Here is a 27,806-nt window from a genome sequence, read left to right as displayed (position 1 = left end):
AGAGAGAGAGAGAGAACACTGAACACTGAACACTGAAAGGTTTAATGTCATTAGCTATACAGCTCGAGTAACATGGGTATGCAATCTGAAAAAATAATGAAGAAAATAATGAGACAAAATAGAACAGAAAATAAACATACTTGGAGTCAAATAAACTAACGCTCGACCATCCACTTTCACAGTTCATGGAAACAAAAGCATTCTTTTCTTCTTCTTTTTTTTTTTTAAACTATTGAAATGAATTACTCTTCTTTCGAATATTATAGGCTTCAGCAATGTGCTTCGCCAGTGATCTTACTGTATCGTCATCGTCATTCATTTTCAACGAGAGAGAGAGAGGGGGGGGGGAGAGAGAGAGAGGGGAGAGAGAGGGGGGGGAGAGAGAGAGAGAGAGGAGAGAGAGAGGGGGGGAGAGAGAGAGAGGGGAGAGAGAGAGGGGGGGAGAGAGAGAGGGAGGGAGGGGAGAGAGAGAGGGAGAGAGAGAGAGGGGGGAGAGAGAGAGAGGGGAGAGAGAGGGGGGAGAGAGAGAGAGGGGGGAGAGAGAGAGGGAGAGAGAGAGAGGGGAGAGGAGAGAGAGAGAGGGAGGGGAGAGAGAGAGAGGGGGAGGGGAGAGAGAGGGAGAGAGGGGAGAGAGAGAGAGAGAGGGGAGAGGAGAGAGAGAGAGGGAGGGGAGAGAGAGAGAGAGAGAGAGGGGAGAGAGAGAGAGGGGGGAGAGAGAGAATGAACAACAACACATTCTCTTCATATTCCTGAATAGACCAACCGACAATAGATGATGAAAAACATATTCTCCCCACGTTTTTTTCATTATCCACGGCTTGTTTGAGGCTTTCGTTTTTTGTTTTTTGTTTTGTCTTTTTAACTGAATGGTGTGGTCAATCTGCTGTTTGGCTGTTAGTTTCCTCTCTGCTTTGACCTGGACTCCACCCAGTGAGAGAGCACCACCCCACAATTACGATAGAGTGTGCAAGCTTGGCCGCTGGGCCGTGGGTTCGGGCCGAGCTTGGCGAGCGACCGGTCAGTTGCATCACACTGCTCACGTCATTCTGGTGATGCCAGCTTTTATGGGTGGTCTTCGTGTGACTGCATGAAGTGTGAAAACTGTTTTGGGACACCAGTTGTGTGATACAGCAAAAAATGTCCACCCTTTACCCACCTGATGCTGACAGGATTCGAACCACAGACCTGGATGGGCGCAAAAGCCAAATGGTTGAAGCGTTGGACTTTCAGTCGGAGGGTCCGGGGTTTGAATCTCGGTAACGGCGCCTGGTGGGTACATGGTGAAAATTTTTCCGATCTCCCAGGTCAATATATTTCTGCAGACCTGCTAGTGCCTGAACCCCATTCATGTGTACACGCACGCAGAATATCAAATACGCACGTTAAAGAATCCATGTCAGTGTTTGGTGGGTTATGGAAAGATTTACATACCAAGCATGCACACCCCCGAAAACTGAGTGTGGCTGCCTACATGGCGGGGTAAATAAACAAAACAATCATACACATAAAATGTTACATGTCTGTATGAGTATATATGTGTGCGTGGCTGAAACCTGATTGAATGACTCGGGAAACGAATGATGAGCGCCCAATGACATCTGTCAGTCGGCTCTACCCAGGTAGGCAGCTAGCCTGTTGTGCAAAATGACCCCGTGTTTGTAAAGCGCTTAGAGCTTGAACTCAGCCGAGGATAGGCGCTATATAAGTATCCATATCATCATCATCATCATCACCATCATCATCATCATCATCATCATCATCACCATCATCATCATCATACCATCACCACATTCACTGTACTGTTCTCATCTCCTGGTTGTGTCCTTACTCTCCTCCTCCCCTCCCCTCCCCTCCCCTCCCCTCTCCTCGTGCAGCGGGGCAGGTGTGGTGGGTGGAGGGGGGTGGCCGTCAAGGGACGTCATTCTGCATGCTGACTGGTCAAGGTTCCCTGTGGATGGTGGCCAGGCCAGGGTTTGTCAGCTGAGGCCAGTGGGTGTGGTGCAATGAGATGGAGGCTGGAACAGAAGAGGGATTTGGCGGGCTGCTAGCAGAAACGTTTAAAAAGTGCCGGGTTATTTCTACTTTGTATTGTTAAAATTTGATTGCAGTCATTATTACTGAAATGACAGACGTTGACTTTGTTGTTTTGTTTTGTTTTTTGGTCTCTTGCATCGAAGATTATTTTGAAACTTATCATCCTAACTGTTCCAGTACGCACACTTCACACAATGTTGATGTAGTTGGATAGCCACAGATTTGCAAATAACAGAAATAATTTCAAAGAGACTGGTATTTTATGTTACATAGTAAGCAGTTAGCGAGTATGCAAATCAAGACGGAGACGTGTGCAAAACAAAACAAAACACAAAAAAGGGGGAAAAAGAAGATTTGACGCCATTGACCTGAGGGTCGTGCTCGCTTGGAGACAGACTGTCAAGAGAGAGTAGGAGTGGGGAGAGAGTTGTGTGTGTGTGTGTGTGTGTGTGTGTGTTGGTGGCATTTACAAAGCGTCCTGTAGTCCATAGTGGAACAAGAATCACCCCTTAACGCAAACTTCACTGAACCAAGACTTAAGCCCTGGACAGACCTTTTTTCTCAACAGGTCGTTAGGTCGTTGGGACACAAGTGATATTATTATTATCGGATGTCATACTGGTAGAACCATAGTTTCTTCCCCATGACAATGCCAGATCCCAAAGGGTCACCATGACCCTCCTGGGGGGGCGGGGGAGGGGGGAATTGGGGGGGGGGGGGGGGGGCACACGATCAAAGGTCTCCCGCATGTGGGCTGCAGTCCTGACCTGGTTCTTCAGTTCCAACTGTAGGCAGGACGCCAGGTTCCACAGCCGCAAGACGTGTCAAAAGCGATACTCTTCACAGCATGCAGCTCTCCCAGCCCTACCAAGATGCATTTCAAAACAAGCTGAGACACCTGAAACCTGGGCAGGGCTGCTGAAAAGCGATCATAGCAATGCAAAGTTTGCTTGGCGTTTAGAATTGTCCTTAGTCTGCCCTTAACTCCACAGACTAAGGAACACTTTGGTTGCAAAGCTAACTAAGCTCTGCTTACGTCGCGTTTGCGGTCTACTCCCAAGACAATCACCCGACACAAGTACATGCCGCGAAACAAAACATTGCATGCATATATCTCTGCTTTTAAATCTGGAAGATGATAGTTTAGACACACGATACTTTCTTGGTTATTATATGACTTCATTCAGCCTTTGAGTCCCCAGCCGCTTCCACAACTTACCCCAGTAGCTCCCATTTGTGTATGGAGAAAATTGCGAAAAATGAAAGAAAGTGGGAAGTTGCGTCTTGCGACAAAATTGATTTCCATTTTGAAAGGCATTGACGTGTTCAGCCTTCATCCTCTTCCTCACCCACAGGCAATCAAAGACAGAGACACAAGTACAGACATGACGAGAGAGAGAGAGAGAGAGAGAGAGAGACAGAGACAGAGACAGACAGAGACAGACAGAGAGAACTCAGAACTCAGGAATGATTTGCTGCGAGGCCACCAAACTATTTGAAAGAGGGAACTTTCACACGTTGACGATTCAAGGGACCAGTGCCATGAACATGAAATTCGGTTAACTTAAAGATAGGCGAACAAACATTTTTTGCGTGTGTGTTCATAATATTCCAAAAGTAGTGTTTCGTTTCTCTTTGAATGGAAAACAAAATAGATGTATTAAAATTAGAAAGGAGAGAGAGATTGGGGGGGGGGGGGGGGAGGAGGTATTGACTTTCATCAGAAGCGGAGTTCCCCTTTCTCAAAACAGCATTTTTTAAAACATTTAATCCAACTGAATTAATCCAATTAATTAAACAATTAACTAGTGCCCCTCCCCACCACCCAACTCCCCCCCCCCCCCCCCCCCCTCCCACACACACACATACACACCCCCCCGTCCCCCTCAACATCCCACCACTGACATCCCTCCTCCACCCGGCATATTTCCCGTTCTGTGGGGCCCAGCAGGCTGTCTACCTGTTGAATAGCTAGCTATCGCCTGCAGTACGGAGAAGCTGCAATGGTGGCAGTAGCAGCCACACAGTGTTATTTTACGTCGGTGGGTGCCGTGTGTGATGGAGGATGTGTGTCGGTGCTCATTGTCAGCACTGCACGTGCAGCATGTTGCCAACAACAGCGCTTCAGGCAGCAAGTGGGTCGTACCACCCCGCCACCTCAACCACTCCACTCCACTCCAGTCTGTGTGTGTGTGTGTGTGTGTGTGTGTGTGTGTGTGTGTGTTTGTGTTTGAGTGTGTGTGTTTGAGTGTGTGTGTGTGTGTGTGTGTGTGTGTTTCTCTCTCTGCCTCTGTCTGTCTGTCTGTCTGTCTGTCTGTCCTCTCTCTCTCTCTCTCTCTCTCTCTCTCTCTCTCTCTCTCTCTCTCCTCTCTCTCGTGTGTGTGTGTGTCCTCGTACACACGCATACAAACACTTATTCACACAAGCATAATATCACACACACACACACACACACACACACACACACAAGTGGAAGAGAACCAGTTTAAGAACACGATGTGTTCTGCCCGAGTGGCAACAGTTGCGCCCTTTGGTGGTTCTATTTTTGGCAATGGGGGGGGGGGGGGGGGGGAAGAAGTAAAGGGAGAGAAACAAGAAAGAGGCGGAGGCGGTTGGAATGGAAGGGGAAGGTGAGAGGGAGGGTGGTGTGTGTGTTTTGGTAAGGATGGGAGGCAAGGGCTTGTACAATGCACGTCACACTCTTGAGCCTCGCAATTCTCCCGTCCCCAGTTTGAACAAGCTTTTTTTTTCCCTTTTCTTTTTTCTTCCTTCCTTCCTTCCTTTCTTTCCTACTCTCTTTTCTGAAGTAGGCTTATATGCAAGGTCCGTTTTTAAACTGTCTCAAGCTTCAAAGATATAGTCAAGGTGACTGAAGGTGCTAATTTTGGAGCACTGAGTCAGCCAGCGTTTTGTCTGTTCGCTGTTTCTGGGAGGCGCCGTGGACTGAAGACACGGTTAGGCGTTGGACTTTTGATCCAGTGTTCCCCAGTGGTCAGGGTTCGAGCCCCCGTTTCGGCATGGTGTTGTGTCCTGAGGAAAGGCACTTCACTCCGATTTTACTTCTCGCTCCACCCGGGTGCGAATGGATACCTTCGTTTGAGGAAGGTTAACTCACTCAGTACGGCCAGTCCTCTCTTCTCCTCTACACAGACCCCTCGGATGTCCAGTGGGTGTCTGAATGACCCAACCTTTAGCTTCCGTCGTCAGAATTGTGGTATTCTTTGTCAACATTCACCTCTTCAGTATAAGGGCCTTCTGCTTGCAATATTTTGATGATGGTAATTGGGCTGAAACGCTGTTAACGTCGTCTCTTTCGCCGTTCGTATGGAGAGAGTTAAAGCACGGTGGGAGGAGAGGTTGGATCAGGCCCCGCTCTCCCACTGTGCCGAGCATTGGGGAAAGCAGTCCGAATTTCACACAGAGAAATATGTTGTGACACACAGTAATTACAATACAGTGCAGTACCAGCAATACAATGCATTACAATACAATCCAGTAGAATACAATACAATGCAATGCAATACCAACAATACATCACAATACAGTGGATATGAATTCACTGTCCCGATTGCCATAGAGAGACTTTCAATTGCGAAGAATGATTAGCGTGTTTTGTTTTGTTTTGTTAAAAGTGACCTGGACCAATGAGGAAAGGGTATTTTCTACTACATAATGATGAAACGGAGCAACTGATGAGGTAACAGTGGTGTCCACTATGGTGACAGGTTGGTTCAGATAGGAAGATTGGGACCACACAGTAGAGTATCATCCATTGTACTGATGCGTCTGTGAGAGTGCTGCTCAAATTTTCAAACCAACACTGCGGGTGTCTGTATCTCTCGGACCCAGTTGACGCCGGTATAGTTTTGTCATGAAAGGAAGCTTCAAGTCTCTGCCTAAAACGGACATCTATAGCATCATCGTTATCATCATCAATCCCATTCATCGCGAGTTTCGAAAAAAAAAAGAAAAAAAAGAGCCCTAGATTCTGAAGTATTCATGCCCCTGCTCTCATAGTGACCTCAGTTTCGACTACCTTCCACTTCCATGCTGTCAGTGACTTTGGAGTCGGCAGATTTATGGGGGACTGTCGTTGGACGAACGTGGCGGCGGTTTCAGTTACGGAGGTGACGATCACTCAGTCTTACCCCGCGACGTATCAAGTATTATCGTCAGTAGGGGAGATTTCTAGGAGGTGTCAGTGTGTGTGCGAATGTTGAATCAGAACAGACACTAAAGAACACCACCGAAGTGTGGCAGGCGAGCAAACATGGATAGTTCCCGAAGGACTGCCGGTGCTTGACGAAACTAAGCAATCATGCTCTGTATGGGAGACTCGGAATGCGCGGCATGGGAGTATTGCCACTGAAATGGTGCCGTGCAGATGATGAGGCACAAATTTTTTTATTTTTTTTTTAAATATCTACAGTGACACGGAGTAGTGAGGTAAGCCTCGTTAACACGTGACTGCTTTGATCAACTGTAGGCCAGCGCGACAGCTGTTTGTTGTCTTTCATCGATTCTGTCACTCAAGCCACGGACCAAAAATAATCCCTCAGTCGTCAGGTGGTTTCACGTCTTGTCTATTTCCTGTCTAGAAGGAACCGTGATGAGCACACACACACACACACGCGCGCGCGCGCGCGAGCGTGCGCGTTCATGACTCATCAGTTCATATAGCTACAGTCCGACCGAGCACGGGCTGGGATGAAAAGACACACACACACACACACACACACACACACACACACACACACACAGACTTAACTCTCTCCATACGAACGGCGAAAGAGACGACGTTAACATCGTTTCACTCCAATTACCATCATCAAAATATTGCAAGTGGAACGCTCTTATACTGAAGAGGTGAATGTTGACAAAGAATACCACAATTCTGACGACGGAAGCTAAAGGTTGGGTCATTGAGACACCCACTGGACGTCCGAGGGGTCTGTGTAGAGGAGAAGAGAGGGCTGGCCGTACTGAGTGAGTTAAACGAAAAACAATATGAAACTATCTCCATTTACAAAATGATTAAAAGAAGCGATGCAAAAACCAAACCTACCTTATCATCATGATAACCAAATCAATGAAACAAAAAGAAACCGTTTCGGGAGAACATCTGTGAAAACGGTGTCATGGTGTTGGCAGTGTGGTTACTGTGTTGTATGATCCAGCATTCAGCACACCGTTTTTTACATACACTCCACGGATTGCCTCCACACTGACGTGGTAAAAAAAACTTTTTTTCTTTGTCTCGAAGATTTTGTCGTCAGTTTGGGTGTCACGTTTCTTTTGTCGGAAATCTTCACATGTGATTGTATCTCAGAGGTTGAGATCTCTGTATATGGAACAATTGTGACTGTCCCCCCCCCCCCCCCACCCCCCCTTTTTTTTCTGTCCTTAGCCAAGAATATCATTTCCTGGTGTTCAGCGTGACTAGGAATCAGGCTAGCACAGTTACTTAACGCCAGTTTGGCATACAGTGTATGGCGTTAGACGATTTATTATTCTGCTCAGTAGTGGTCTCAAGACTGGACAATGAATCCGAGAAGATAAAAAAAATCTTTGAGCTGAGACAAATAAACCATTTCAGGAAGCAAACCATTACGGTGATTTCACATACATAGCGTGTCGATGAAACGTTCAGGCCATACATCCTGCAAGAACGGAGAAATTGAGAGAGCACAGCACAAAGAACTCAGCCGTCCCGTTTGGACATAAGGGTTTTGGGGTGATGGCCTAGAGGTAATTCGTCCGCTTTGGAAGCGAGAGAATCTGAGCGCGCTGGTTCGAATCACGGCTCAGCCGCCGATATTTTCTCCCCCTCCACTAGATCTTGAGTGGTGGTCTGGACGCTAGTCATTCGGATGAGACGATAAACCGAGGTACTGTGTGCAGCATGCACTTAGCGCACGTAAAAAAACCCAAAAAACCCACGGCAACAAAAGGGTTGTTCTTGGCAAAATTCCGTAGAAATATCCACTTTGATAGGAATAAATAAAACTGCACACAGGGAAAAAAAATGGGTGGCGGTGTAGTGTGGTGGAGAGCAGCCCGAATTTCACACAGAGAAATCTGTTGTGATAAAAAAATGAAATACAAATATACATACATACATACATACATACATAAATACATACATACACACACAAGCATATATATATATATATATATATATATATATACATATATATATATATATATACAGAGAGAGAGAGAGAGAGAGAGAGAGATTGTCCATGTTCTTGCCCCTCACCAAAGCTATGGAGAATTTAATACACTTCCCACCAGCGCTGTATAAATCCCTTCCATTCATTCATCCATATGTTTGCAAATATTCTGAAAATGAAATTACCGCAGTCCAACTTTAAAACCACGAAGCATTCTCAAATACTAGATACACATCAAACCCCAGTCACACCACTGAACTCAATATATGTAGTACATTTACGTATTAGCAGAAGTGCGCACTTCTTGGGTTTAAGGAACTTAGTGACAGGCAGAAGAATGGACAGTTGATACTGTTGACTGCACGTGTTTTGTGAAGGGGGGGGGGGAGCGGTATTTGTATTTCTTTTTATCACAACAGATTTCTCTGTGTGAAATTCGGGCTGCTCTCCCCAGAGAGAGCGCGTCACTACACTACAGCGCCACCCTATTTTTTTGTTGCGTGCAGTTTTATTTGTTTTTCCTATCGCCGTGGATTTTTCTACAGAATTTTGCCAGGAACAACCATTTTGTTGTCGTGGGTTCTTTTACGTGCGCTAAGTGCATGCTGCACACGGGACCTCGGTTTATCGTCTCATCCGAATGTCTAGCGTCCAGACCACCACTCCAGGTCTAGTGGAGGGGGAAAATATCGGCGGCTGAGCTGTGGTTCGAACCAGCGCGCTCAGATTCTCTCGATTCCTAGGCGGACGCGTTACCTCTAGGCCATCACTTTTTCATGTGCAATTTGCTGGCATTGTCCCAGACGTTTGAAACGCGGTTTATTTTATACATGACGTGAGAATAGAGAAAGAGACTGCAAGCTTCCGGATTCGCAACCTGCCGTAGACGAGATAACAAGTTAACTTCTTCTTCTTCTTTTTTTTTTTTTTTTTTTTTTTACCCCTTCTTTGCAATCGACTTTGATAAGAAAGAACTGAAATGTACCTCCTGTGTTTGCTGGTTGACAATAACGAGAAACATGTCGATGTTCAGTGACTTTATTGATAGCTTGTCTGTAAAACGAAAGACTGAGTGGAAACAGCCACGCTGGTGCTCTTGGTTATTGTATTTGTTGTTGTTGGGTAAAGTATCGTATTATTGTCTGAGAACCAGTTGGAAACTTCAGTTAGGCTTGTTTCCATTTTATCGTTGATATGATCTAAGAACATTCCAGCCGTAAGATGAGAGGAGTCGTCAGCAAGTACGTTGCATGAAACTTGTGCCGAGGAGATGAAGATCATCAGTATAAATGTTGAACAACAGGGGGCCGAGAACAGAGCCCTGAGGGCTTTCTACTCTTATTGTCTCTTAACTTGATAAAGACCCGTTAACTAACGTGCTCTCTTTTCGTTCTTTGAGATATCAATCAAGGCACATAACAAAACTGAACCACGCTGACTAATGCGTAATTTTCCAATGAATTTTGATGGTTGAACAACAACAACAAAACACACACACACACACACACACACACACACACACACACACACACACACACACACACACACACACACACACACACACACACACACACACACACACACACACAAACAAACAAACAAACAAAAAACCACGTCAAACGCTTCCTTGATATCTAGATTTATTATTCCATAGATTTGTCTTTCTTTTTTTCCCACGAAAAACATAGTTTGGGAGTAGGGAAGGGAGGGAGGGAGAGAGAGAGAGAGAGAGAGAGAGCAGACGCACGAAAGAAAGTGAATAAATACACAGATAAAGACAGACAGACAGACAGACAGAAACGCACACACAGACACAGACACACACAGACACACAGACACACACACACACACACACACACACACACACACACACACACACACACACACACACACACACACACACACACACACACACACACACACACACACACACACACACACACACACACACACACACACAGATACCAAGAGAAACGAGGAGACAGAGAGGCAGAATATGTGGTGCGTGTCAGACGTTATGCCTTATGTGGGATCGTGTTACCGATGTGAGATTACATTCATGATGTGTGTCCGATTACATACCTGATGTGTGTCAGATTGAAAACCTGATGTGACATTATGTGCCTGATGCGTGTCAGGTTTAAGTACCTGATTTTAGATTACATGACTTATGTGTGTCAGACTATTACCTGATGTGATGAGATTATAATACCTGATGCGTGTCAGATTATACACCTGGAAAAAAAAAGGGAACTCAGAGAGAGACAGAGATAGAGAGAGATAGGGCGTGGCTACGGATACGGATAGTCTATTCAGAGAAGGCCATAGGGATAAGGAGAACATTGATGAAAAACAAAATCATAGCACACACACACAACACACACACACACACACACACACACACACACACACACACACACACACATACATACATGCACACACACACACACACACACACACACACACACACACACACACACACACACACACACACACACACACACACAGAGAGGAAAACGGTGACATGAAAGGAACAGCTGCCTTGTTGCTGCACACTGAAGCAGTCATACGGAGTGGCATGGAGCATGGTCAGGGTGGATCGTATCATCTATTTGTGAAGGAGCGCACGGGGTGGTCTGGTAGTTGGTCTTATTCTGGTTAGTTGTATATATGTTTTACTTTACTTTGCGTTCACATAAAAACAGCAATACAAAAACAAAACAAAAGATTACTGTGCGTGCTTCTACTACTACTACTACTACTACTACTACTACTACTACTACTACTACTACTACTACTACTACTACTTGTCCAACGCTCAGATTTATATCACAGATCGACATAAGCTTACAGTTGGGCCAACATGAAAGTGAGAGCTGTATGATCAGTGGTTTCTCAATTGCAATGGGAAGTCGTTTACAGCTGCAGCTTAGCCTTTTGTGAAGGACTATGACACTCAAACTAGGGGGCAAGTTTGCACTGGCTCTTTGTGCTGCAAGCCTTGGAGGTTAGCTGGCCTTTGGGAACCATCCCAACGCCGACTGTCCTGAAAACCCTCTTGGCCGAGAGAGTGGGGATGTAACTTGGACAGGACACTCCCCCCAAAAAATCAATTCCTAGCCCGGATAGTTGGGACAGCAGTTGCTTCTTCTGCTGTTCTGATGGTCATAGTCGGACACGACTGACTAGCATACTACTACTACTACTACTACTACCTCTTCTTCTTCTATTATTGTTATTCAGAATAAAAGCTTTTTTTTTATTTAAGAGGGAGGACTGGGATACGTGTGTGTGTGTGTGTGTGTGTGTGTGTGTGTGTGTGTGTGTGTGTGTGTGTGTTTCTCCCAAGATGAATAGATGTTGTTGTGGGCACTGTATGTGGTGAGGAAGGAGGGCGAAGTGGAGGAAGAGTGTGGATGTGGTATCTTCATGCCAGACCCATATATCTCACTGCAGATGTTGATTGTATGTGGTCAGGATGGAGGGCGAAGGAAGTGTGAGGGGGGGGTGGATGTCATGTCTTTATTTCAGATCCAGTTGTCTTGCTGCAGACACTGTATGTGGTCAGGATGGAGGGCGAAGGAAGTGTGAGGGGGGGGTGGATGTCATGTCTTTATTTCAGATCCAGTTGTCTTGCTGCAGACATTGTGTGTGGTCAGGATGGGTGGTGAAGCAAGGAGGAAGGGGGGGGGGGGGGGGTGTCATATCTTTATTTCAGACCCACACTTCTAACAGCAGACTCTGGTGTGCGGTCAGGGGAAGGGAGGTGTTATATCTTTATTCCAGATCCGCACGTCTTACTGCAGACTTGGTGTGTAGTCAGGTGGAGGGGAAATCTCATATCTTTATTCCAGATCCACGTCTTGCCGTAGACATTTGTGTGTTCAGGGGAGGGGTAGGATATCATATTTTTATTCCATATCCACACGTCTGACTGCAGACTTGGTGTGCGGTCGGGTTGGGAGGGGGGAGGGAAGGGGGGGGGGAGATGACATATCTTTATTCCAGATCCATACGTCTTGCCGCAGACGTTATTAATCTTTAACTCTCTCCATACGAACGGCGAAAGAGACGACGTTAACAGCGTTTCACCCCAATTACCATCATCAAAATATTGCAAGCGGAAGGCTCTTATACTAAAGAGGTGAATGTTGACAAAGAATACCACAATTCTGACGACGGAAGCTAAAGGTTGGGTCATTGAGACACCAACTGGACATCCGAGGGGTCTGTGTAGAGGAGAAGAGAGGACTGGCCGTACTGAGTGAGTTAAGGGTCAGGGTGGAGTATGGAGGGGTCAAGTGTGGGTGGATGTCACATCTTTACATTCCAGATCCACATGTCTCACTGCCAGTGTAAATACCTGTAATTGTGCCTACAGCTCCGTGTGTTTGTTAATCGCTTAGAGCTTATTAGTCTGTGACCGAGGATAGACGCTGTGTAAGTATCCATATGAACTGTGTGTGGTCAAGACCGACATGATCTGTATGAACTGTGTGTGGTCAAGACCGACATGATCTGTATGAACTGTGTGTGGTCAAGACCGACATGATCTGTATGAACTGTGTGTGGTCAAGACCGACATGATCTGTATGAACTGTGTGTGGTCAAGACCGACATGATCTGTATGAACTGTGTGTGGTCAAGACCGACATGATCTGTATGAACTGTGTGTGGTCAAGACCGACATGATCTGTATGAACTGTGTGTGGTCAAGACCGACATGATTTGTATGAACTGTGTGTGGTCAAGACCGACATGATCTGTATGAACTGTGTGTGGTCAAGACCGACATGATCTGTATGAACTGTGTGTGGTCAAGACCGACATGATCTGTATGAACTGTGTGTGGTCAAGACCGACATGATCTGTATGAACTGTGTGTGGTCAAGACCGACATGATCTGTATGAACTGTGTGTGGTCAAGACCGACATGATCTGTATGAACTGTGTGTGGTCAAGACCGACATGATCTGTATGAACTGTGTGTGGTCAAGACCGACATGATTTGTATGAACTGTGTGTGGTCAAGACCGACATGATCTGTATGAACTGTGTGTGGTCAAGACCGACATGATCTGTATGAACTGTGTGTGGTCAAGACCGCCATGATCTGTGTGAACTGTGTGTGGTCAAGACCGACATGATTTGTATGAACTGTGTGTGGTCAAGACCGACATGATCTGTATGAACTGTGTGTGGTCAAGACCGACATGATCTGTATGAACTGTGTGTGGTCAAGACCGACATGATCTGTATGAACTGTGTGGTCAAGACCGACATGGTCTGTATGAACTGTGTGTGGTCAAGACCGACATGATCTGTATGAACTGTGTGTGGTCAAGACCGACATGATCTGTATGAACTGTGTGTGGTCAAGACCGAGAGAAAACACAAGATCGCCAAGAAACCAGTCACCATGAAAAAACGTCTTTGAAATAATAAATGAGTTGATATATGGATGAATAAATTTTACTAAACACAATTTGTCAAAAGCTCAAAAGAAGAAACACAAATGCAACAAATACATGTATTTCTCGTCCATTCATGAATATAACTTTTCAGACACTTTCACATAAGAACAAAGTCGTCTTTGGCAAACAATGAACAAAGATTCAACAATGCACACACTCTCACACACGCAAGCATACACATACCTATGCATGCACACACGCGCGCGCACGCACACACGCACACACACAACACACACAGTTGTTTCACTCTAAATTGTAATGTAATATGATCTTGTCTAAACGTATTTCTTTTTACATGATAACTGATGTGTGTGTGTGGTGATTAGTAAAGGGTGTATTAGTTTTTCGTTTTCTTTGATATTTACTAACGATTTGAGCCGAAAGAGAATTTTTTGTTTTTGTTTGAAACAGACGATAAAGTATTTTGAACTGAATTGAATTGAATTGAAACCACAAGCAAAAACAACACGTGTATGTGTGGAAATGAAGGGGTGTGGAAGGGAGTGTACAGCACACTGTGTGTTGGAAATGAAGGGGTGTGGAAGGGAGTGTACAGCTCACTGTGTGTTGGAAATGAAGGGGTGTGGAAGGGAGTGTACAGCTCACTGTGTGTTGGAAATGAAGGGGTGTGGAAGGGAGTGTATTGAACACTGTGTGTTGGAAGTGAAGGGGTGTGGAAGGGAGTGTACAGCTCACTGTGTGTCGGAAGTGAAGGGGTGTGGAAGGGAGTGTACAGCTCACTGTGTGTTGGAAATGAAGGGGTGTGGAAGGGAGTGTACAGCTCACTGTGTGTTGGAAATGAAGGGGTGTGGAAGGGAGTGTACAGCTCACTGTGTGTTGGAAGTGAAGGGGTGTGGAAGGGAGTGTACAGCTCACTGTGTGTTGGAAATGAAGGGGTGTGGAAGGAAGTGTACAGCTCACTGTGTGTGTTGGAAATGAAGGGGTGTGGAAGGGAGTGTACAGCTCACTGTGTGCGTGGAAATGAAGGGGTGTGGAAGGGAGTGTACAGCTCACTGTGTGTTGGAAATGAAGGGGTGTGGAAGGGAGTGTACAGCTCACTGTGTGTTGGAAATGAAGGGGTGTGGAAGGGAGTGTACAGCTCACTGTGTGTTGGAAGTGAAGGGGTGTGGAAGGGAGTGTACAGCTCACTGTGTGTTGGAAATGAAGGGGTGTGGAAGGAAGTGTACAGCTCACTGTGTGTGTTGGAAATGAAGGGGTGTGGAAGGGAGTGTACAGCTCACTGTGTGTTGGAAATGAAGGGGTGTGGAAGGGAGTGTACAGCTCACTGTGTGTTGGAAATGAAGGGGTGTGGAAGGGAGTGTACAGCTCACTGTGTGTTGGAAATGAAGGGGTGTGGAAGGGAGTGTACAGCTCACTGTGTGTTGGAAATGAAGGGGTGTGGAAGGGAGTGTACAGCTCACTGTGTGTGTTGGAAATGAAGGGGTGTGGAAGGGAGTGTACAGCTCACTGTGTGTTGTTGCCAGGATGGACAGTATCATCGGGTCGGTGGGGAGAGTGGCCAACGTCAAAGTGCGTCACGACGACGACTTCAACGACCGCCTGAACCACCTGTACACCACCGCCGTCCTCATCATGTTCACTGTCGTCGTCTCCGCCAGGCAGTACGTGGGCGACCCCATCCGCTGCTGGTGTCCCGCTCAGGTACTGTCGACATCATCACGCTCTTTTGCTGGCCGCCCCTCGCCCCTTTACTGTGTGTTGATTTAATTTTGAATTATGTTGAATAGCTTGGTGAGTTAATCATGCATGCTCGTGTTGCATTACATTTTTGATATTTTGTCTGCCTGTTCTCTTTCTGTGATTATTGCATTGTATGATTGTGAATGTTGTAAGTTTACGCCACCGTAGCATATGGGTGTTTTATGTTGTTGTTGTTTTTTATGTATTCATATTGAATAACTGATTCCCGTGTGTTGCGTGTGTGGCATACCCCATTCATGAACTTACTTTATTTTACATAGTTCTGTATTCTATATTGCCCCTCGTCCCCCCAACTCCCCATCAGTCCTTCCCAAAGCTCCACCACCTTTCCACCAACATCCCCCTCTGTTTTAGTTGAGCTGGCCAGCGCCCTTTAAGGCGAGTTGTTCAGGGCTTTGGTCATGGTTTCTTTGGGTGTTCCAAGGGAGTTTCCGTTCTGGATATCTGTTCGGAGGGGGGGGGGGAGTCCATGTGGCGTTCCAAAGACGGGGTGGGTGTGGAGTGATGTCTGAAGAGTTGGTGAAGTCCGTGTGGCGTTCCAGTAGGGTGGTGGTGGTGTGGAGGAGGGGTGGGAGGGGTGGTTAGGGGGGTGTAATGATGGCTGTTTGAACAGGTGCTGAAGTCCATGTGGCGCTCCAGGAGGAGGGAGTGATGATGTCTGTCTGTCTGGGTGTCTGTCGGTCTCTCCCTCCCTCCCTCACCCCCTCCCTCCCTCTCTCTCTCTCTCTCTCTCTCTCTCTTCTGTAATCTCCGTCCTGCACAAAACCATGCGCCGCCTCTCTTCCTTTTCTGTTGTCTCTGTCCTGCTGAGTATCATGTATCCCCCCTCTCTCTTCCTTCACAGCTATCTCTGTCTGTCCTTCCCTCTCCCTCTCTCTCCATTCTCCGTCATCTCAGTCTTTCCTTCCTAATATGATACCCCCCGCCCCCCCCCCCCCCCTCTCTCTCTCTCTCTCTCTCTCTCTCTTTCCATACTCCGTCATCTGTCTGTCCTTCCGGATATAATACCCCCCTCTCTTTCTTTCCATTCTTCGTCATCTCTGTCTGTCCTTCCTGATATAATACCCCCCTCTCTCTCTTTCCATTCTCAGTCATCTCTGTCTGTCTTTCCTGATATAATACCCCCCTCTCTCTCTCTTTCCATTCTCAGTCATCTCTGTCTGTCCTTCCTGATATAATACCCCCCTCTCTTTCTTTCCATTCTTAGTCATCTCTGTCTGTCCTTCCTGATATAATACCCCCCTCTCTCTCTTTCTATTCTTCGTCATCTGTGTCTGTCCTTCCCAGCATCACACACCCCCTCTCTTTCTTTCCATTCTTCGTCATCTGTCTGTCCTTCCCAGCATCACACACCCTCTCTCTCTTTCCATTCTTCGTCATATATGTCTGTCCTTCCCAGCATCACACACCCTCTCTCTCTTTCCATTCTTCGTCATATATGTCTGTCCTTCCCAGCATCACACACCCTCTCTCTCTCTTTCCATTCTTCGTCATCTGTCTGTCCTTCCCAGCATCACACACCCTCTCTCTCTTTCCATTCTTCGTCATATATGTCTGTCCTTCCCAGCATCACACACCCTCTCTCTCTCTTTCCATTCTTCGTCATATATGTCTGGCCTTCCCAGCATCACACACCCCATCTCTCTCTTTCCATTTTTCGTCATCTATGTCTGTCCTTCCCAGCATCACACACCCTCTCTCTCTTTCCATTCTTCGTCATCTATGTCTGTCCTTCCCAGCATCACACACCCTCTCTCTCTTTCCATTCTCAGTCATCTCTGTCTGTCTTTCCCAGCATCACACACCCTTTCTCTCTCTTTCCATTCTTCGTCATCTGTGTCTGTCGTTCCCAGCATCATACACCCTCTCTCTTTCTTTCCATTCTTCGTCATCTATGTCTGTCCTTCCCAGCATCACACACCCTCTCTCTCTTTCCATTCTTCGTCATCTATGTCTGTCCTTCCCAGCATCACACACCCTCTCTCTCTTTCCATTCTCAGTCATCTCTGTCTGTCTTTCCCAGCATCACACACCCTTTCTCTCTCTTTCCATTCTTCGTCATCTGTGTCTGTCGTTCCCAGCATCATACACCCTCTCTCTTTCTTTCCATTCTTCGTCATCTATGTCTGTCCTTCCCAGCATCACACACCCTCTCTCTCTTTCCATTCTTCGTCATCTATGTCTGTCCTTCCCAGCATCACACACCCTCTCTCTCTTTTCATTCTTCGTCATCTGTGTCTGTCCTTCCAAGTACCACACACCCTCTCTCTCTTTCCATTCTTCGTCATATATGTCTGTCCTTCCCAGCATCACACACCCTCTCTCTCTTTCCATTCTTCGTCATATATGTCTGTCCTTCCCAGCATCACACACCCTCTCTTTCCATTCTTCGTCATCTCTCCAGCTCTGTCCTTCCCAGCATCATACACCCCTCTCTTTCCATTCCCCGTCATCTCTGTCTGCCCTTCCCATTATCATACACCTATCCCTCTCTTTCCATTCTTCGTCATCTCTCTCTGTCCTGTCCAGCATCATACACCTCACCCTCTCTTTCCATTCTTCCTCATCTATGTCTGTCCTGTCCAGCATCGTACCCGTCTCTCTCTCTCTCTCTCTCTCTCTCTCTCTCTCTCTCTCTCTCTCTCTTTCCATTTACTTTATCTCTGTCTGTCCTTCCCAGTGCTATACCTCTCTTTCTTTTATTCTCCTTTTTCCCAGTCTGTCCTGCCCTCCCCCCCCCATACCCCCCCCCCCCCGCCCACCCCCGCCCTCCTCCCCCCATTCTGTCTTTCTCTTGTTAGTGTACAAAGAGTATCCTAAGGACCAGTAACAAGGCTGTCACACCTCAAAGAAGAAAATGATGGATTGAGGGAACAGCCGCAAACCTAACTGGAAAGGAAGAGCAAGAGTCGTCGTTCATCAAAAGTATATTGGCTTCATCTCCAAACCGATATTGCCCCAGCTTCAGAATAGAGCAGAGCCGAAATTAATGGACCTTCCGCAAAAGCAGACTGGAGAAATATTATGCTGACTGTGCTCATTACCTTGAAGAGGTGAATGGAACACAGTGGCAAATGTGTATTCAGTTTACCATCAGAAAATCAAATATTGACTAACTTTGACTGACCACATAAACTGTGCGCAATAGTAGGGTTGCTGCAAAGACTGCACTCAGTCGTAGGGTTACTGCAAAGACTGCACTCAGTAGTAGGGTTACTGCAAAGACTGCACCTCAGTCGTAGGGTTACTGCAAAGACTGCACTCAGTAGTAGGGTGACTGTAAAGACTGCACTCAGTAGTAGGGTTACTGCAAAGACTGCACTCAGTCGTAGGGTGACTGCAAAGTCTGCACTCAGTCGTAGGGTTACTGCAAAGACTGCACTCAGTAGTAGTGTGACTGCAAAGACTGCACTCAGTCGTAGGGTGACTGCAAAGACTGCACCTCAGTCGTAGGGTTACTGCAAAGACTGCACCTCAGTCGTAGGGTTACTGTAAAGACTGCACTCAGTCGTAGGGTTACTGCAAAGACTGCACTCAGTAGTAGGGTTACTGTAAAGACTGCACTCAGTAGTAGTGTGACTGCAAAGTCTGCACTCAGTAGTAGTGTGACTGCAAAGACTGCACTCAGTCGTAGGGTGACTGCAAAGTCTGCACTCAGTAGTAGTGTGACTGCAAAGTCTGCACTCAGTAGTAGTGTGACTGCAAAGACTGCACTCAGTCGTAGGGTTACTGCAAAGACTGCACTCAGTCGTAGGGTTACTGCAAAGACTGCACTCAGTAGTAGTGTGACTGCAAAGACTGCACTCAGTCGTAGGGTTACTGTAAAGACTGCACTCAGTCGTGGGGTGACTGCAAAGTCTGCACTCAGTCGTAGGGTTACTTTAAAGACTGCACTCAGTCGTAGGGTTACTGTAAAGACTGCACTCAGTCGTAGGGTTACTGTAAAGACTGCACTCAGTAGTAGGGTTACTGCAAAGTCTGCACTCAGTCGTAGGGTTACTGCAAAGACTGCACTCAGTCGTAGGGTTACTGTAAAGACTGCACTCAGTCGTAGGGTTACTGCAAAGACTGCACTCAGTAGTAGGGTTACTGCAAAGACTGCACTCAGTCGTAGGGTTACTGCAAAGACTGCACTCAGTCGTAGGGTTACTGCAAAGACTGCACTCAGTCGTGGTGTGACTGCAAAGACTGCACTCAGTCGCAGACTGACTGTCTGAAACAGACTGTCTTCCTGCCCCAGTTTTACTGGTATGCACGTGAGAAAAAGGGCAAGGCTCAGAATAAATAGAAGTTCCTGTGCACGTGTCGATACAAACAGCTTGCAAAAACCAAGCCTTTCTCCTTGTTTCAGTTCACGGGGGCGCACGTGGACTACACGAACAACATCTGCTGGATCTCCAACACCTACTACATCCCCATAGACTTCATCGTGCCCCAGGACATCACGCGGCGCACGGACAAGGAGCTGACCTACTACCAGTGGGTGCCGGTGGTGCTGCTGCTGCAGGCGCTGCTCTTCTACCTGCCCTGCATCATCTGGCGTCTCCTCAACGGCCAGTCCGGCATCAACGTGGACCGCATCGTCTCTCTCGCCACCGATGCCCAGTATGAGAGTCCTGAAGTGCGCATGCGTACGATAAAATACGTCGTCCGCCATATCGACCGTTGCCTGGACAACCAACGAGAATCGCGGTTTCGGTGTTGCATCACGTTGCGTCACTTCCTGTCGACGAAGCTGAACTTGCTGTGCGGACGTCGGTACGGGAACTACCTGGTGTCGGTGTACTTGTTGATGAAGGTGCTGTACATCTCCAACGCCATCGGGCAGCTGTTCATGCTCAACGCCTTCCTGTCCACAGACTACAACCTGTACGGCTTCCAGGTGCTGAAGGACCTGACCACGGGCACGGAGTGGACGGCGTCACGCCGCTTCCCGCTCGTCACCATGTGCGACTTCGAGATCCGCCAGATGACCAACAACCATCGCTACAGCGTGCAATGCGTGCTGCCCATCAACCTGTTCAACGAGAAGATCTACATCTTCCTGTGGTTCTGGCTGGTCTTCGTGTCGCTCATGACCTGCTCCTCCTTCACCTCCTGGCTGTGGCAGATGATCTTCCCCACCTCTCGCATCCACTACGTGCGCAAGTTCTTGAAGATCATGGACCGCCTGGGCTCCGGCCCTGACAAGAAGCTGTCCACGCGCTTCGTCATGGACTACCTCAGGCATGACGGCGTCTTCACCCTGCGGCTGGTGGGAACCAATTCCAGTGACATTGTGGTGGCTGAGATTGTGTCCGGCCTCTGGGATATCTACAGAAGCAAACGATCCGTGCAGATCCGCAGCGCAGCATTGCATTCGCTCGGTCCAGACTCTGAAGGGGAGGATGTATAACGAAAGGCTGTAGGGAAAGCATGGACAGTCCTGACGTTGTTGAGGTGTATGTGTGTGTGTGCATCGCTACCCAAACCAGGATCAGTGACTGCGTGTATTGCGCGCACTGCTTTTTAGCTGTCTCAGAATTGTATTTGCTGATTATGCAATATTAGCCCCTAGTCCTATTCGATATGAGATGTGTATGCAACATTGCCCTGATTCTAATGGTGCTTTGTGTGGCCCTTGATGGTGACATGCTGGTGGATGAAACAGAGTCAATAAAGCGTGGTGTTTACAGCACCATGCTGGATAACTACATTACATGTCCCTTAAAGAACAGCCCACAATCGGGTGCTTTGTAACATCGGTAGTGGTGTGTACATAACTGAGTTGTGTCCATTTTCGTCCACTTGTGGGAAAGTGTCCACATTGTGGCTGGGGTTGTTCAGTATTGTTTGAGATACTGTGCAATGTGCCAGACACGAGATGGGAGTGATGAGAGTGGACACGGCATGGACACTTGGAGTCCCCAAGTCTTTCGTGAAAGAACGGATGGCAAGGTCAGTGGCAGAACGGAACAGCGCCAGTGCTGCATTGGCACTGGTGGAATGTTCTGTAAAAGAAAGTTGTAGAGGATTATGAATAGTTCTTTACGTAACGGTGGGAGAGAGATTCCCAGAGCAGCGACCCTTATTTTGGAGCGTTGCAGAGTTGTGTGGTTTGATATTATCATCGGTCTGAAACAGCGAGATGTTAATTTGAGAGGTGTTGACGAAGATTTCATCAGCAATACATAATTTCGTGTTCAGTTAAAGTGTTCTGGGCAGAGCGCAGATCAGCATGACAGAAGTGACGGAAACGACCTCCTTCAATGGACAGAAATACACATCATTGTCACCAATGTCTCCACTGCTGGTTTGTACACTGAGTCAGAATCAGAGGGCTGAAGGGTTCAGAGCTCCCGCGCATGCTTTCTCTCTCTCTCTCTCTCTCTCTCTCTCTCTCTCTCTCTGTCTCTCTTTCTCTGTCTGTGTGTGTGTGTGTGTGTGCGCGCACGCGCGCGTATGTATGATTGCGCGTGCGCACTTATTCACATGAATATATTTGACAGGACTGGGCAGCAGTGCAAGACAGTTGTTCAGGTAGCAGATATTAAAGTAGTGTCCCTCGACATAGTACTACAGAGCGGATGACGAGGTGGTTTATCTGGAGCAGTACTACAGAGCGGATGTTGACAAGTGGTTTATCTGGGGCAGTACTACAGAGCGGATGTTGACAAGTGGTTTATCTGGGGCAGTACTACAGAGCGGATGTTGACAAGTGGTTTATCTGCGGCAGTACTACAGAGCGGATGTTGACAAGTGGTTTATCTGGGGCAGTACTACAGAGCGGATGTTGACAAGTGGTTTATCTGCGGCAGTACTACAGAGCGGATGTTGACAAGTGGTTTATCTGGGGCAGTACTACAGAGCGGATGTTGACAAGTGGTTTATCTGGGGCAGTACTACAGAGCGGATGTTGACAAGTGGTTTATCTGGGGCAGTACTACAGAGCGGATGTTGACAAGGTGGTTTACCCGAGGAAAGCACTATATTGCAGGTGGTGGCGGTGTGGTGTTCTTGGAAAAAAGTACCAGAGTGCAGGTGTTGGTAGTGTGGTGTTCCTGGAGACAGTATTTCAATGCAGGAGTTTGTACGATGGTCCTTCAATAAGTGATGCAATAGGGAAGAACTGTTGACGTCACAATAATCAATATTACGTCATTATATACAGCAATGTCGTAATGGGCAAAAAAAGCAAATTTCATTCTGCTATGTAAAACCGTTTTTGTGTTCATGGTGGCAAAATGTTAGGTAAGGGTGACGCCCCCTCCCCCGGAGCTGAAAAAAAGGCTTGTCAGCGGGACTTTCGAGCTATGATGCTGTGCGATTTCCATCAAGGTGAGTTATCAGCAATGCTTCCAAAGTTTGTTGGATTGTTTGGGGAAGCAAGCACCATCACAGACCACAGTCTTTAGGTGGAACATGCAGTTTCGATGTGGAAGACCTACCTGAAAGATGATGACCGTTGTGGTCGACCTGTAACAGTGGTAACTGACCAAAAAAAAAAAAAAAAATGGCCCAGGTGAGATCTATGATCAACGACGACCCTCGTGTCACCATTGTTGAAATGAAGGAGAAGATAAAGATTTCATTAGGAAGCATTAGCTGACCATTCTTTGTAAACACCTCCATGTAAGGAAGCGTTATGCCCGTTGGGTACCTCATCACTTGACAGGAGAGCAGGAACAGGGTAGGGTTGAATGGTGTGCGTACATGTTGGCGAAAATTCGATGGCAGACGATCAAGAGCCATTCCAAACAAATGGTTGCATGTTTCTTTACAAAATCAGGCCATGTTGCAACTGTACCCCTCCAGAATGAAGGACAGTGAACTCTGAGTGGTACGTCACTGTCTGCCTCCCAAAGGTGTTTGAAGCATGGTGTGTACGCCGTCCAAGAAGTGGAACAAGAGGGCTTCTACTGTTGTATCATGACAATGCCTGAGCTCACACACCTGCTGCAACTCTAGACTTCCTGAAAGAGAGTGTTGCACAACTGGTCACTCATCCCCCGTATCCTCCTGACTTAGCCCCTTGTTTCCCTGAGGTGAAGCAGCAGTTGAATGGGAAAAAGTTTCAGTGTGCAGAAGATGCTCGAGCCTTCTTCGAGGGTCTCATTATGGACATACCCTAGGTCACGTGGCCTGGCGTCATAACATGTTAGTTTGAGCGGATGATGGAGTGCATACAAGCTGAGGGAGAGTTATTCGAAAAAAAGTGGACTTGGCAGAAGATTTGTAACGTTCCTTGAATAGCTGTATTGCAAGACTTACTGAAGGGCCCTCGTAGTGCGGTGTTCCCGGAGAAAGTATTTTAATGCAGGTGTTTATTGGGTGGTGTCTTGGGGGACAGTATTTCAATGCATGTCTTTGTGTGGTGGTGTCCCAAGGGACATCACTAAAGGGGAGGCGTTGGTGGGATGGTTTTCCTGGGGATGGTACAACGGTGCTAGCGTTGCTGGGGTGGTGACCTCGGATATGGCAGCACTGTGTATATGTAGGTGGGGTGGTGTTCCTGGAGTCAGTACTACCGTGCATGTGTTGACGGGATGATGTCGTTGGAACGGTACTATATGGATGATGACGATGGTACAGGATATAACTATTTATCTACAGATCTCAAAATGGATAGTATATATAAACTGGAGAGTTCTCAACTACACAGAAAGATGGTATAATCACATAAAATGGCAGCCTGTATCATTCCTGTATGTGGTATTTTAAAATATTTTTCTCGCATTTCAAATAGAATAAAAACGAATAGTTCAGGAGTATTTCCTATTGTTGATCAATCTAGCTTTGTGACAGACACATGGGGATGATATTATTACTTTATGATTTGGTAACTTTGTTTTCTGGTTGATACTTTCCTTTTATTTCCGAAAAGGCATTTGATTCAAAGACTCAAGACCGGGAGATTCGTATTCAGTTAATGAAAAGCTTTTGGGATGTGTTTGCCATGGGAAGACAAACTTGCAAACAAACATACAATCAAAACGTTCTCAAACACAAGAACAGATTTACTGCAAAATCTTTGATTTGTAGCTGTAAGGTCTCCCTGGTTTTAGTCACCTTAAACCGTTGTGGTCTTGCAACCGAGGGCAAGATTTTCGTTTTCATGTGACGTAGGTCTTGCTCTGTTCCCTCTTTATTTTTTTTTTTTTTTTTTTTTTTTTTTTTTTTTTTTTTTTGCATGTTTTCAGTCATCTTTCAGTCACCTCTTTTACATAATTATTGCATTGTATGTTTTTTAGTATGCTTGTGTTTGTATTTTTTTTCTGGTGTTTCCGGTTGCTCTTATACAGTTAATGATATGAACACAGCATAAACGTAATTCATAGTAATGAAGACAGTTTAAACATAACGCACAATTTATCACTGTCATTAGACGACCATGGGGATACATACGTGTTCCAAATTCAAGCACAATTGAGGTTGTTCCTGCCAAACCAATATTGCGTGTTGGTTTCAGCCGACTCGCTGTACATTGGCTGTCCACGGACTGATTCTTTGCAGAGACATAGACATGCTACACTTTGGCTGTCCACGAAATAACATGTTCTGCTGAAGCAGAGACACACTCCACACGACCTCAACATGCACTGAGGAGTTGTGACAGCTACTGCACGTGAACATGCGCAACACTTTCACTGTGCACGTTGAACACTAGCTGTCTGGTGATGTATGGACGGAGATTGGTATAGTTAGGTTGTGCGCTTAGGTTACCTGCCACTGCTGTCGACAGAGATTTTGTCAGTCGACAGAGATCAGACAGAGGCAAACTAGACACTGCCACTGTCACACATAATAGCGCTGTGTTGAGACAAGACATCACTGATCGAGGTCTTTGATTGCATCGTGTGATCGCTTCCCGATCTCTGTGTTCAAAACATTCCGTCATCCCTCTCAACCGTTCTGGGCTGTGTACCATACCGGGAAGCATCTGTCAGAACACGACTGGTTATTTGAGGTAACCAAGTGTGTGTGCATTTTAGAGGTTTTTGTTGCTGTGTTGCTGTGGAGTTTCACTTACATTAAAACTTTCATTCATGTGTTAAGAAAATGAAAGAAAGAAACGAGCAAAGACTTTGAGGATAGTTCCATGTAATTCTCTCTCTCTCTCTCTTGAACGCGTGCGTTTATTTGCATACATACATATCGTATGCATATATATATATATATATATATATATATGTGTGTGTGTGTGTGTGTGTGTGTGTGTGTGTGTGTGTGTGTGTGTGTGTGTGTGTGTGTGTGTGTGTGATTTGATCGAATTCGTTAGACAACTATAAAAGACGAGTACGATTGACTGATTGCCATGTGTGGTCAGCTTTGACCTATCTGGTGTCAGGTTAGGGAGACGAGAATGACAATGGGAACGCCTTCAGAGTTCTGTCACCTCCATTAAAAACCAGTACACCAGGCAGGAGAAGGAGTCTCGGACACTATATTCTTACACTTTTCTGTGTCATGTTGCTCATGTGTTGTTTGTTTGTTTGTTATTTGTGGTTTTGTTTATTTATCTTCGGTCATCGCTGTGCGTGGAATTGTAATCATGCTTTCAGAGTCACTGGACTTACAGGATTAATGTATATAAAATGGAGAGTTGGAATAGCCACTGTATATAAACATTAATGCTTGGAGGCAAAATGAATGACGCATTTCTTGTACATACAATATGGAGTCGTTAGAGTATCAGGGTGTGTGTGTATGGATTGGATGTTTGCAAAGTGGCGTAATATGATGTGATGAAGAGATTTGTATCAATGATTCATGAAGAATTGTTAAAACTATAGAAAACCAAATATATGCCACTCATGAAAACAAACCAAAAAAAATGTAACAAGCACGACTTGATGTTTCTGGACATGTCTGGGTGAGTGGTTTACTTTGGGGGTATCCTGAAATACCTCTCTCCTATTTTCCTCTGCCCAATGAACAGTACAATCCCTGGGTGTGTATCAATCGTGTTTGTGTGCGTCATATCTAGGTGAATGGGCACACTTGACAAGGCAGACAAAGCCAAGCTCCAGCACCCCATACTCTCCCTACTCTCACCCCCCACCCCCATACCCCATCCCCAGCATCACCACCCACCGTCCGTGCTAGTCCTGGAAACAGACCCTCCCCACCTCCTCACCCACCCTCCCCCCGACCTCTGTGCAGTCCTGGAATCCTGGAAACAGACCCCCCCCCCTTCCCCACTCCCGTCCCCCCGACCTCTCTGTGCAGTCCTGGAATCCTGGAAACAGACCCCCCCCCCCCCTCCCCCACTCCCGTCCCCCCGACCTCTCTGTGCAGTCCTGGAATCCTGGAAACAGACCCCCCCCCTCCCCCACTCCCGTCCCCCCGACCTCTCTGTGCAGTCCTGGAATCCTGGAAACAGACCCCCCCCTCCCCCACTCCCGTCCCCCCGACCTCTCTGTGCAGTCCTGGAATCCTGGAAACAGACCCCCCCTCCCCCACTCCCGTCCCCCCGACCTCTCTGTGCAGTCCTGGAATCCTGGAAACAGACCCCCCCCTCCCCTACTCCCGTCCCCCCCGACCTCTCTGTGCAGTCCTGGAAACAGACGCCAGCCTGTGGACCCTCCACCCCCACCCCCCATCTCCTGCACTCCTCCACGTCAGTCCTTGAAACACTCTCACACTGCTCTCTGTGCAGCTCCACTCCCTTCTCTATGTAAATCCTTGAAGCAAACTCCTCATCCCACCCCATTCTGTGCCGGTCCTCCACCCCCATCATAGTCCTGGAAACAGCCCCACCCCACTCTCCACCCCCCTGTGCCTTCCCCCGCCACCTCTCCTCACCTGTGCCAGCAACCCTTCCCCCTATGCACCCCGTCCTCTGTGTCAGTCATGTTAACAGACTTCTTCTTCTGAAAAGTCCTCTGTGTCAATCATGCTAACAGATTTCTTCTTCTTCTTCTGAAAAGTCCTCTGTGTCAGTCATGCTAACAGACTTCTTCTTCTGAAAAGTCCTCTGTGTCAATCATGCTAACAGATTTCTTCTTCTTCTTCTGAGAAGTCCTCTGTGTCAATCATGCTAACAGATTTCTTCTTCTGAAAAGTCCTCTGTGTCAGTCATGCTAACAGACTTCTTCTTCTGAAAAGTCCTCTGTGTCAGTCATGCTAACAGACTTCTTCTTCTGAGGCTTCTTCTTCTGAAAAGTCCTCTGTGTCAATCATGCTAACAGACTTCTTCTTCTGAAAAGTCCTCTGTGTCAGTCATGCTAACAGACTTCTTCTTCTGAGAAGTCCTCTGTGTCAGTCATGTTAACAGACTTCTTCTGAGAAGTCCTCTGTGTCAGTCATGCTAACAGACTTCTTCTTCATCTTCTGAGAAGTCCTCTGTGTCAGTCATGCTAACAGACGTCTTCTTCTGAGAGGCCGTCTGTGTCAGTCATGGTAAAGTTAGACTTCCCCTTGA

The 27,806-nt window shown here is 46.8% G+C and overlaps 1 protein-coding gene across 4 annotated transcripts in view; it reads left to right on the top strand.

The window, feature by feature from the left end:
• LOC143282001 (innexin unc-9-like) overlaps nt 1–26,627 on the top strand; it is a 105,254-nt gene extending 78,627 nt beyond the window's left edge. For all 4 annotated transcript variants that reach the window (XM_076587423.1, XM_076587394.1, XM_076587413.1 and 1 more), the window contains exons 2-3: nt 15,166–15,343; nt 19,755–26,627. In XM_076587423.1, the coding sequence (XP_076443538.1) occupies nt 15,166–15,343; nt 19,755–20,798 (1,222 nt within the window). In that variant the 3' untranslated portion in view covers nt 20,799–26,627. The remainder of the gene's footprint in view (nt 1–15,165; nt 15,344–19,754) is intronic.
• Nucleotides 26,628–27,806: the final 1,179 nt, after the last annotated feature.

This window comes from Babylonia areolata, chromosome 1, assembly GCF_041734735.1.
Source record: "Babylonia areolata isolate BAREFJ2019XMU chromosome 1, ASM4173473v1, whole genome shotgun sequence".
Taxonomy (NCBI): Eukaryota; Metazoa; Mollusca; class Gastropoda; order Neogastropoda; family Buccinidae; genus Babylonia; species Babylonia areolata.
Note: the sequence above shows the minus strand (reverse complement) of the source record. Positions and strands in the feature narration are given on the sequence as shown.